Here is a 12,265-nt window from a genome sequence, read left to right on the forward strand (position 1 = left end):
GCATGGATTTAATAAATATTTGAGGTGGTATGCAAACTTAAACAGAAGTGTTACACCTGTGCTTGGGGGATTATGATAGCTCTACATATTCTTCAAATAGCCGAGCTAAAAAATCCCTGAACAGTGATTTTCCTACTTATATAACAGACTCCGAAAAAAGGCCTCTTCCCAATTGAAATTTTCTTTGAAATCATGCAGTTTTCCCAAAGATCTGAACTTAAACCAGCTTTTTTATTTCCCAAATCAGCAATTTTAGCGATAATTTTTCCCAAAATCAAGAGGCTAAGGCCTCTTCCCAATAAAGTGAGAAAAATCACTGCTGAAATTTATGATTGAACTAGATAACTTTCATTTAAAATCATTCAAAACATACCTGTGCATCTCTTATAAGGACACTCCATGCTTCAGTGTCATGTGGGGATACATCAACTCTTTTTTCTGCTTTCTTTACCTTGTCAGCAATAAACCCCTCCTGTGTAAATAGAAAGACATTGTTTGACATAAATGACAAAAAATAGACAAATAAGGGACCTGTACTGTACGCCAGGCATTACTGTTATGTTGATGCACTATAGTAAATGTGTGTGATGTTTTGAATTTCGACTATATATGTTAATTGATGTTTGGCAGATCTTTTTTAGTTTTATTTCATCTAAAATCTGGAAATCATTATGAATTTATGTGCATAAATAAATTATTATTAAATGTAATAGTGATGAGACCAGCATGAAGTAGTGGAAGAACAAATTTAGCCATTGTGGATCAAAAAATATATGCGACATATTATGTGATAATATTTTGTGAGACAAGCGATACATCTACATAGTTTTATTTATTTGAGCTGCTACCTTGTTTCCTTTATCAGGCTGGTGAAAATGCCCGATCGGATTTATGACATTAATTCAACAAGAAACATGGCAATGCCACGAAACCAGGTTTTCAATTATCACCATTGTAGATAAATATGTTGTAGTTGAAATACAAATACAAGCAACAAACAATGTAACTATGTGCAATGTAAATCATGAATAATGTAGGAGGAATTGCGCAGAGAAGAAGTGCTCACTATATATTCTGTAAAGGGAAAAAAAAAAAACAAAGGGCCATAATAAGGTCAAATATTATGCAATCACAAAACACCCAACAATATGCACCAGGGCACTTGATGACAAAGCTTCTGTGAAAGTTTGGTCAAAATCCATTGAGAAATGTAGAAGAGTTGCGCACAGAAGAAATTGTTCACTTATATTCTATATTAGAAAAAAACAAAACAAAGGGCCACAATTAGGTCAAATATTATCCAATCACAAAACCCCCAACAATATGCACCAGGGCACTTGATGACAAAGCTTCTGTGAAAGTTTGGTCAAAATCCGTTGAGAAATGTAGGAGGAGTTGCGCACAGAAGAAATTGTTCACTATATATTCTAGATAAGGAAAAAAAACAAAGGGCCATAATTAGGTCAAATATTATCCAATCACAAAACCCCGACAATATGCCCCAGGGCACTTGATAACAAGGCTTCTGTGAAAGTTTGGTCAAAATCTGTTAAGAAATGTAGGAGGAGTTGCGCACAGAAGAAATTGTTCACTATATATTCTATATAAGGAAAAAAAACAAAGGGCCATAATTAGGTCAAATATTATGCAATCACAAAACCCCCAACAATATGCACCAGGGCACTAAGTCTTGTTGACAAAGCTTCTGTGAAAGTTTGGTCAAAATCCATTGAGAAATGTAGGAGGAGTTGCGCACAGAAGAAATTGTTCACTATATATTCTTAATAAGGAAAAAAAACAAAAGGGCTATAATTAGGTCAAATATCATCCAATCACAGAACCCAAAAAATGTGCTCCATGGCACTTGATGACAAAGCTTCTGTGAAAGTTTGGTCAAAATCTATTGAGAAATGTAGGAGGAGTTGCGCACAGAAGAAATTGTTTACGCCCGCCCGCCGACATACCTCAATCTAATAACCAGTTTTTCCTTCGGAAAACCTGTTTAAATATCATATTTCTAGAAAAAAAATAAAGAGATTTCTTTTAAACTTTGTTTGTTTATTAAGCAAAATATATAACATAAACGGAAAGAAAAATATTTGGTTACTGTCACTTTTGTGAGAATTATTTCCCCTTCTTCATGTTTAAAAAGCTCATTTTTGAAGTCACTTAAAAAGTATGTTGTAATGCATGTAAAATTCTTAACAGAAATGTATCCAACAACTTCATTTTTCTCAAAATTATTGCGCAAATACCTTTATTCTATATACCCTATTAATTTTGTTTTATACTTAATAGCCCCATAAGGCTGCAGGACCTGATCAAATTAGACCCATTGTGCTCAAAAATATCAATAAAGAATTAGCCCCTATATTATCCAAACTTTTCAAGAAATCACTGCAGTCCAGCACTCTACCAGACATCTGGAAAATGGCAAATGTTGCCCCTGTCTTTAAACAAGAGGGCCATGATGGCCCTGTATCCCTCCCCTGACCATCAACCGCATCAAAGCAATGTCTTAGACAAGCATCCTGGCCAAGTTTGATGACAATTGAGTAAAAAAATGTGACCTCTAAGTGTGTTAAAAAGGTTTTCCATATTTGGGCAATGTAACCTAATTTTTAACTGGAGACGACCCATATTCAAACATGACCTAGAAATCATCAAAACAACCTTCCTGACAAATTTCCAGGATATTTAGATCAAAACTGCAGCCACTAGAGTGTTAAAAAGATTTTTCTATTTTTAGCTTCTGTGACCTAGTTTTTGACCTGAGATGACCCATCTTCAAACTTGACCTAGAAATCATCAAAACAACCTTCCTGACAAATTTCCAGAATATTTGGATCAAAACTGCAGCCACTAGAGTGTTAACAAGCTTTTTCTATTTTTAGCTCCTGTGACCTAGTTTTTGACCGGAGATAACCCATCTTCAAACTTGACCTAGAAATCATCAAAACAACCTTCCTGGCTGACAAATTTCCAGAATATTTGAATCAAAACTGCAGCCACTAGAGTGTTAACAAGCTTTTTCTATTTTTAGCTCCTGTGACCAAGTTTTGGCCGAAACGTCTCGCGGAAAATGGCCGAAACGTCTAGGGTCCAATTTTTGCACAGGGGCCGATGGTTTGGGGCCAAAACGTCCTGTTTGCTTCCACGGTCTGGTCCCCCTACATCTGGTCTGGTCAACTCTCATTGACCAGACAGAGTCTGTCCAGAGAAGGGCTGCTAGGTGGGTCAAACATGACTTTGGCTGTATGTCAAGTGTCACTGACATGTTGACTTCCCTCCAATGGAGGAGCATCGTTCTTCGGCGTATTGACCAACACCTGGTCATGTTTCACAACATCTTGCATGACCAGGTGGCTATCCCTTTCCCAAAGTATATCATCCCTCTTACAAGATCATCTGGAACATCCCATCTCCATGTATTCCAACAAGTCCCAACTAAAACTGATTACTATAAATATTCATTTTTCCCCAAGAACAATAGTCCACTTGAATGCTTTACCACCTGAAATCATAAACTTGTCTGGCCCGAGTTCAGTCTGGCTGTAAGCCGAATTGAACATAAGTCTCCCTAAAATACCTATTCTGTTTTTTTTACCTGTTTTTAACAATATACTCATTTCCATTACTTTTATATTCTTTAATTCAGCTCTTTTACTAACATTCTTGTCAGTTGACGAGCATCAAGTCTAGGTCCCCAGCAGGGGTTTGACTATATGGAAGATAGATATGTAACATATTTTCTAAGGACTTCAAAAATTATGTGTCACTGTATATCAGGGTCTTTCAAATAGAATGGTCTGGAGACAGACCAATTTTACGAAAAATGCTGTCTCGAGTCACAGGTTATCTACCGACCGTGATATGGCATAGCACATCACCATTCAAAAATCAAATTATAAGAAAATGTTTTTTAAATCAATCCAAAAATTACTAAAATCTTAACTCTGACTACATTATTATCAGTTTTTACTTTAAAAGTAATAATTTTATAGATTTACAATGAAATTAGAAATTTTTCGTTCCCGGTGTAAAGGTAAAAATCTACTGCTCATATTTGAAAATAGGTCCGAGTTTCATGAGCTTTTTTTTAAATTTATGCATTGTTCAAAGACAAAATAGAAATTGATTTTACAGAGAAAAGATGTTATTAAATTGTATCATGTCAAAATAATATAATATTTCACAATGTTATTTGCAAATATTTGATGTTTAATTTGGTGCATTTTCAAAATGACGCCGCTTATCGGCAAATATTCTGAACAAACAATCTATGTTTTTTTAACAAAGATGACTTTAAAATAAAATATCATTTCCTGAAATATTTATCCTTTTTTCAAAAGTTTAAAGATTTCTAAATAACATCATGTCGTTAAAATTTTCATTTTTGCTGTTGTATTTAATATTCGCCCTTTTCTTAAACACTTACATAATTTGCGTATAGCAAACTATACCGATTTATACCGAGACATGTTTAATTGTAGCGAGAAGGGTTACCATAGCATGTTTCCAGACCATTCTATTTGAAAGACCCTGTGTATATATAAACATGATAAAGGCCAAGGGGGGACAATAATTCTCACAAAAGTGACAGTAACCAAATATTTTTCTTTCCATTTAATTCTCACATAAATGACAGTTACCAAATATTTTTCTTTCTCTTTATGTCATATATTGTGCTCAATAATCGAACACAGATTGTCTTCTTCTTCTTCTTCCAATATACTGGCCACCTTCAACTAACTGAAGTTTACTGCCAGGTTAATGCGCAAGACGGAAAGAAAGAGTAAAAATAGTGAGGAATATATACAGTGCAGGTTAAAAACGGACAAGAGTGTGGTTTAGATATAGAGTTGGGACAGATGAGTACGGAATGACTCAACTGTACCGGCTGACGTAGCGTCTGTCGGTAGGCTGTTCCAGTCTTTGATGGTACGTGGGAAGAAAGATTGTTGACGGTATTGTGTACGGCAGTAGGGTATCTTGTAGGTTAGGTTGTGTGAATTTCTTGTAGATGTGGAGTTGGAGGGTATGAGTTGTGAATTGTCTAGAGCGACCTTGTTGTTGATGACTTTGTAGAGCATGATCAGTCTGGCCTCCTTTCGACGTTCTTGTAATGGTTTCCATTCAAGATCTGCAAGCATGTCTGTGACGCTGGACCTGTTGTGGTACTTGTTTTTAACAAACCGTGCAGCACGTCGTTGGACCATGTCTAGACGGTGTATGTCTCCCTTCTCGTGGGGGTCCCAGACAGTGCTCGCATACTCTACTGTGGGGTGGACTAGAGCTTTGTAGGCTGTTTCTTTGGTGGAAGTAGAGGCGATGTTGAGGTTACTTCGCAGGAAGCTGGTGGTGCGGTTGGCTTTGTTACAAATGTTGTGTATATGTTGGCCCCAGTCTAGGTTATTATTCAGGGTGCATCCAAGGTATTAAGCTGATGTGACGTGTTCTAAAGTATGACCATGAAGAGTGTAGTTATGGCAGATGGGGCTTCTTTTCTTGGAGATGGTGAGGACTTGGCATTTGTCTGGATGGAATGACATTTTCCATTTCTCTTCCCAGACAGCTAGTTTGTCGAGGTCAGCTTGTAGGGTGGAACAGTCAGACTTGTTTGTGATGGCAAGATAGGCCAGCGTATCATCTGCAAATAGTCGGACGACTGCGTTGAGACCCTCTGGGATGTCATTTATGTAGAAGAGGAACAGACGCGGGCCAAGGACTGAGCCCTGTGGGACGCCGGATTCTACAGATACTGTATCTGAGGTTACCCCTTCCAAGAATACAGATTGGGATCGGTTGCTTAAGAAAGCCTGAATCCACAGGTTGGTCTTGCCTCTGATGCCATAGTGCTCCAGTTTGTGGGTTAAAAGGCTGTGACAAACTTTGTCGAAGGCCTTGGCGAAGTCCATGATAAGAACATCAGTCTGTTTTCCAAAGTTGTTGATTGAAATAAATATCTCTATTTTTCTAGAGTAGAAATATGATTTTTTATGTCATAAGCCCGATCGGGCATTTTCACCAGCCTGTTTATGTTTCAAAAGATTCTGAATGAAAAAATTTACAAAGAAAAATCTGTGAAACGTTTCTTAAAAATTGTAAACGTGTGTGCTTAAATCATTTTGTATAATTTGGGGCGAAACATTATCGGGGCGAATCAGCAAATAATATGTGCATGAAAAGAAAGACAATGAATACCTGATTAGAAGACATTGTTACAACGTTGAAATTTCAATAGATTTCTTGATAATGATATGTGATTTTAGATATTGGATAAAAACATATTGTTATTGCATTTATTTAGTTCGAAGGAAATCAACCACACAATCGAAAATGGCGGACGCAAATGTTTAAGGGAAGAATCCGAAACTTCCGAATAAAATTGGTTCTCGACCGAAAACCACATTTATTGCATATGATTATATTAAATGTTTGCACCCCTTTACCTCAACTGGTTCCGTAGTGTAGTGGTTATCACGTCTGCTTTACACGCAGAAGGTCCTGGGTTCGAGCCCCAGCGGAACCATTGTTTTTTTTCTGGCATTATCAAACCGCTTTAACCATTATTATATCGCCAAGAAAATTTTGGACTTGTAAGAGGCTGTAAATGATCCCAGATTGATCATAAGGTAACGTGTAACCAACGCTGAAAAGCATTTGACTCTATCTCAATCCATTGAGAAGTTGCAGCACTTTGAAATCAATTTTGATGGAAAAAATCAACGCAAAATAGTGATTTTTGGCAATTTTGAGATGTCCCCTCGTTGCCATGGTAACAGAAAATTTAAGCCTGAGCATGTTGTTGCAAGGCAATGGTCCAGTCAACATTTTTGCCAAGTTTGATTAGTGTTGAGGCAGTTTTTATAGTATTATAGCAATTTGAACTTGTAACGGGAGACTTTTCAATGAAAACAGCCATTTTTCACAAAATGCTCATGAAGTAATGGGTTAATGAAAAAAATAAAAAAATCTACAAAACAACAATTTTTCTTCAAATTTATATGACAGGCCATGTTTAAATATGAAAAAACGCGATTTAGGGTAATTTCAAGTATTTTCATCATTTTCTGTTAACTCATTATTTCATATACACGCCTTTTAACGCCTTCCCCCCCTTTTTTGTTGTCTCAAATGATGAAAAAATGCCTTATTTAGGCCCCAAACACTTGTTTTTGTTTGAGAAATGTTGTTAAAAAAGTGACCTCTTTTTCGGCGCGGTCCCCCAACCAAAAGATACATCAGGGGGTTGCCAGAAGGGGGATGTGCCCCCTTCTGTTTGGGGGGTTTGAAGGGGGGCGGAGTCCCCCTCATCGCCAAGAAAATTTTGGACTTGTAAGAGGCTGTAAATGATCCCAGATTGATCATAAGGTAACGTGTAACCAACGCTGAAAAGCATTTGACTCTATCTCAATCCATTGAGAAGTTGCAGCACTTTGAAATCAATTTTGATGGAAAAAATCAACGCAAAATAGTGATTTTTGGCAATTTTGAGATGTCCCCTCGTTGCCATGGTAACAGAAAATTTAAGCCTGAGCATGTTGTTGCAAGGGCAATGGTCCAGTCAACATTTGTGCCAAGTTTGATTAGTGTTGAAGCAGTTTTTATAGTATTATAGCAATTTGAACTTGTAACGGGAGACTTTTCAATGAAAACAGCCATTTTTCACAAAATGCTCATGAAGTAATGGGTTAAATTACAACTTAGATCATTAATGCTAGCTAATCATTTTTTTCAAAACTGCTTCAATTTGGCTTATTGATATATATAAATGCTGGGATAAATATACAATTTATTTTGATTTTAAGGAGACACACAAGTGTTTGCGGTCATGGACCAATTCATTCCTATGGTCGCTCGCAGCAGGTTGTCGCTTAAGGTCAAAACTTGCAATCGTCATATATGGATCTGGTTGTCCTCTAGGCCCGGTCTCGGGACCTTGCCTTATCCTAGTAATTATATTGCAATGACATCCCTGACACTGCCTACAATACAATTAATAGATTTATCAATTAAAAGAATATAAAAATCATCAGTCCCAGTTAGAGTAGACCTATATTGTTCCACGATTTGGCTTTCTCTTGACAATTTTAAGTATTACTATCTCAATATAAAAGAAGCAAGTTAAAATATCAGCTACCAGATAACAATAAATTAAGCAGTGTTTCTGAAATGCTACAAGATCTGAATTACCGAACTTTAGAGCAGAGACGTAACATCAGCTTGTTACTCTATCCAACACAATCTTGTGAGAACGGGCTGACACCAACCAGTAACCCGATACCATGCACATGCCTTGTCACAACTCTTCCCTTTCCTAATATTATTTCGCGTTATTCCACATTAAAACTAGAAGTAAGGACATCTTCTTTGCAAAAGAAATCAAATTCAATTTTTTTCTTGTTTTCTTACATGACTCGTTTGATAAAGTGTATTTGCGCGCTACCAGAACTTTGAGGATGCGCGCATGGTATCACCCCCTTGATCTGTGTTTCTATTATGTTTTTTTCGGGATTTTAATACGTTTCATATTGCCAGCTTATATAATATGAGGTTGTTGAGTACAATACTGAATTCTACTGGACAACTACATGTACAAAGCTGTTGGGCGAGGTGCTAGCCGAGTGTGATACATGTTTTGCAGCTGTGTACGAATCCGGTAGAATCAGTATTGTTTTCAACCATGTTTAATGACCTCTTTATTTCAATTTTTTTTGTGTGTGTAATTTTGACAGAACTTTGTTACTTTAATTTCAATAAGGATTTTGTATAGATTTTAGATTCTAAAAAATGAGGCTAGATGGGGTGCTGTGCAATATGAATTTGATATGAATTAACTTTTTTGACTCTGGAAATGAAAACAATGCTATATATGGGGCGTCATAGGATGGAAAGAGCTGCGGCAAAATATGTAACAATTATGATTTCCAAAGCAGTGGGACTTAGATGTTAGAAATTTTCAATTGGCCTCCCAAGAAAGCCGCACACTCCAATCCTCATATTCCTTTTCAAAATACAGTACAATCTTGTATATGGTGATCATAAGTATCTCCCTACTAGAAATAAGAACTTTCCGATCCTCCAGTTCCGTACTCGGTATCACCTTACTTTCCTATAACTTATCTCCCATACTGATTTTTAAAATATTAAATTAAATTGAGATTATATTAAAAAGGACCATTCACTCGGACAATATGAAAAGATATTAAAAGGTCGGACATACAATATGTACAGCCGGTGCGGATTCCCGAGTTACTACGAGTGCTATGTTGCAGTATGTACAGCAGCACGACGATGTTTTTTAATTTTGGCGGGAATAGTTTATAACCTTATCTTTTCAATGCAAAGTAATTTGTAGCAAATACATTCAATTCAATATATCACATATTTCTATTGCTGTTGACAAAATTGAGATTCTGTTTATTAGAATACGTCCCTCGTGTATAAATCTCCACAAATCCCTAATCTGTCCAATTCGAATAATTTCACCACAACATATTTGTTAACAAAATACATGTCAGGGTAAAGTCCGGGGAGGTGGAACGTATAGAGGTACGATACTTTTTAAGCGAGGTGAAAAGGTACGATACGAAGTAATGGAGGATTTTAACATATAAACTCACGTCAGAGTATATTTTATAAAATTGCTCAAGTCATTTACTATCAAAATCGCAAATATTGTGTGGATCATGTGGGGCTCTGACCTACACATTTTTCCGAAATCATAGGCGTTTAAGTTCAATAGTCAAAACGTTATTGAAGGTAAATTGGCTGTAACTGATTTTGTGTCGGTGAAAAAATGATAAGATCAGAGCCCATACCGTAAATGTAAGTTCTACTTGCAACTTATTTAAACGCTCATTATTGTGTTGATTAGCAAATGATTTTGTGCAAAAATATTTTTGATGACTTGTTGTCCAAAAATTAATCTGTAAGATGGGTTTTGGTACTATAAGATAACTGTACGCTGCAAAAGGTTCGCAAATTTTGACAGTGCTAATTCTTATTTAAATCTATATACCGTTATCAATATTTTTAATAGGATATTGCTGAAAAGTTATCTATGCTCTCACCGTTTATTCTTGTGGTTGACGTCATTTACCTTGCCTATATACTTATAAATCCTCAAATAATTGTGTCACCTTTATTCCAAGAATTAACTTCCATTGATGTTAAAAGTTTGTTATAAGTTTTTTTATATTCCCTTTAGATTTCCTGTCCTATCTTTTTTATATCTGAAGTAAATTATTTCAAATTCTAGGCAGTTTATCGAAAATGCAAAACAGAATTTCTGTTAATATCTGACACTTCAACGTTTTCTTCGTATTGAATTGGTAAACTATTTATAATAACCGAGTTTTTGTCCTTCTTCAATTAAATGTTTTACTCCAATAAATATTTCTAAATCTATATGAACTTAAGAAAGGAGTTCTGAGGCAGTTAGGAAAAAAGAAAACGTCAATGGGAGTGCAGTGTGCTGGTTGCAGAAAGACAGATTTTGCCGTTGTTAGTTTTAGGATAAAACCAAGAAAGAATTTGATAGTTTTAATAATTTCATTTTGGATTTGAACAAACATCCAAGGCAATAGTGAACTTAAACATAAGGGAGCTATAAAGTGTATATCCATAAGATAGTCTGCAGTTTGGGTGTACAATTTCGTGATGCTACAAATTCGGCTGTGTTTCATATATATATATTGTAATGTAAATACTATATATGTTAATTACACTAATTATTCACTTAAATTGTTTAATAGAAAATAAATGTAAAGCCTCTTCTTGGTGTTTATGTTTTTATAAAAAATTCTTATAAAATTTTAATATATGATTTTCTCTCAATTTCTGGCTAACTGGTGGAACGTCCTGGTGAAAATGCCCTTTGATGCTAATTTTTCAACATGTTTGCTTAAGACTATACCCTGGAAAGATGGTACACATAAAGAAGGCCTATGTGCACTGCCATGTCCAACGGATCGTTCGTTAAACTGGGCTTGTAACACACATTCCAAAATCTTCAGTATGAAGCTGTGTCTAGAACACGCACACACACATGTCGATTTAGTCTTCCAAATAGGTAATTTCATTGTATCAGAGCAGGGGAGACTTTTTCTCCAGTATGAACTGTCCTAAAGTTTCAATGTGTCTATTTACGAGTGCTATATAATATTTTCGAGTGCTACATAATATTTTGAGTGCTATATAACCATACACATATGCTATAAGTCATTGTTCATTATTTTCACCATACCAGTAACTAATTGGTAATGCCCAGTGAACAGACATCAGTCGGTCATGCATGACACTCATCGTAAGGAACGAACAGTTTTGCGTAGTTTATCGAACCAATTATCATGCGTACATTAAGAAATATTGTTGATATATGCGATTAATTCTTTACGTTCTTTTTTCTTGATTTCATAGTTTTGCTTTTTTTTATAGTTAACAGTCAATTAATTAGTGCTATTACTAATCAAGTAACTTTTTCAATATATTTGTTATTGTATTCTTTTAAAGTGTTTGTCAGGTTTGAAGAGACAAATAATCTAAATAGCTTTCTCCTTACTATGAAATATATTCTTCATGTGTATAATACTTTGGGGACCTTTCTCTTGAAAATGTGTCAGAGTTAAATAGTTTACAGAAAGAGCATTATCGGATTTGTACGAGGAGGCGTAACCCCCCCCCCCCCCCCTTCCCGGAGTATTAATCAGATTGCCGAGTGTTTTGATGTTCTTTCCCTTTTGTATCATATTCAAATATAAAAACACGTTCCCTGTTGTAACAATATGAAACCCCACAAAAAAGTAACCAATGAACAAGCATCTGACTCCGTATCACAAAGAAAAGATCAGGATCAGATGATACTTAAGTGTTTGTTTGTTTCATGTTACGCCTGTTAACTGATATAAAATGAAGATAAACAAGAGGGCCATGATGGCCCTGAAATCGCTCACCAGTATATATAGGCCCCTGGGTCAAGACCAATTTTAAACCAGGGCTTTTATTTGAACAAACTTGGTAGACACCCATTAGAAGATGTTTCACGATAAATGTCTAAGCTCTAGCTCTTTGGGGTTTTTATAGAAGATTTTTTAAGTTTTTACTTTATACATACAGGGGAAAACAATGACACCTCTCAGAGGGGCCAATTTTGACCCAAGGGCTTAACAAACTTGGTAGACACTCTCCAGAAGATATTTCATGCTAAGTTTCTAAACTCTAGCTCTTTAGGTTTTTTACATATAATTTTTGGCAAGTGTGG

General features: G+C 35.8%; 1 protein-coding gene and 1 non-coding gene across 2 annotated transcripts in view; one reads left to right on the top strand and one right to left on the bottom strand.

The window, feature by feature from the left end:
- The window catches only part of LOC132759349 (cleavage stimulation factor subunit 3-like), an 82,997-nt gene extending 76,630 nt beyond the window's left edge, over positions 1 to 6,367 (bottom strand). The window contains exons 1-2 of the mRNA XM_060751109.1: positions 6,205 to 6,367; positions 374 to 472 (exon numbers count right to left, since the gene is read on the bottom strand). Coding sequence (XP_060607092.1) covers positions 374 to 472; positions 6,205 to 6,219 — 114 coding nt within the window. The 5' untranslated portion in view covers positions 6,220 to 6,367. The remainder of the gene's footprint in view (positions 1 to 373; positions 473 to 6,204) is intronic.
- Positions 6,368 to 6,459: 92 nt separating this feature from the next.
- On the top strand, positions 6,460 to 6,532 carry Trnav-uac (transfer RNA valine (anticodon UAC)). The gene has a single exon. It is a non-coding gene; the product is annotated as a tRNA-Val (tRNA).
- The last annotated feature ends 5,733 nt before the right edge of the window (positions 6,533 to 12,265 follow it).

This window comes from Ruditapes philippinarum, unplaced genomic scaffold (assembly GCF_026571515.1).
Source record: "Ruditapes philippinarum isolate M1 unplaced genomic scaffold, ASM2657151v2 ctg580_1_1_1_1, whole genome shotgun sequence".
Lineage (NCBI taxonomy): Eukaryota > Metazoa > Mollusca > Bivalvia > Venerida > Veneridae > Ruditapes > Ruditapes philippinarum.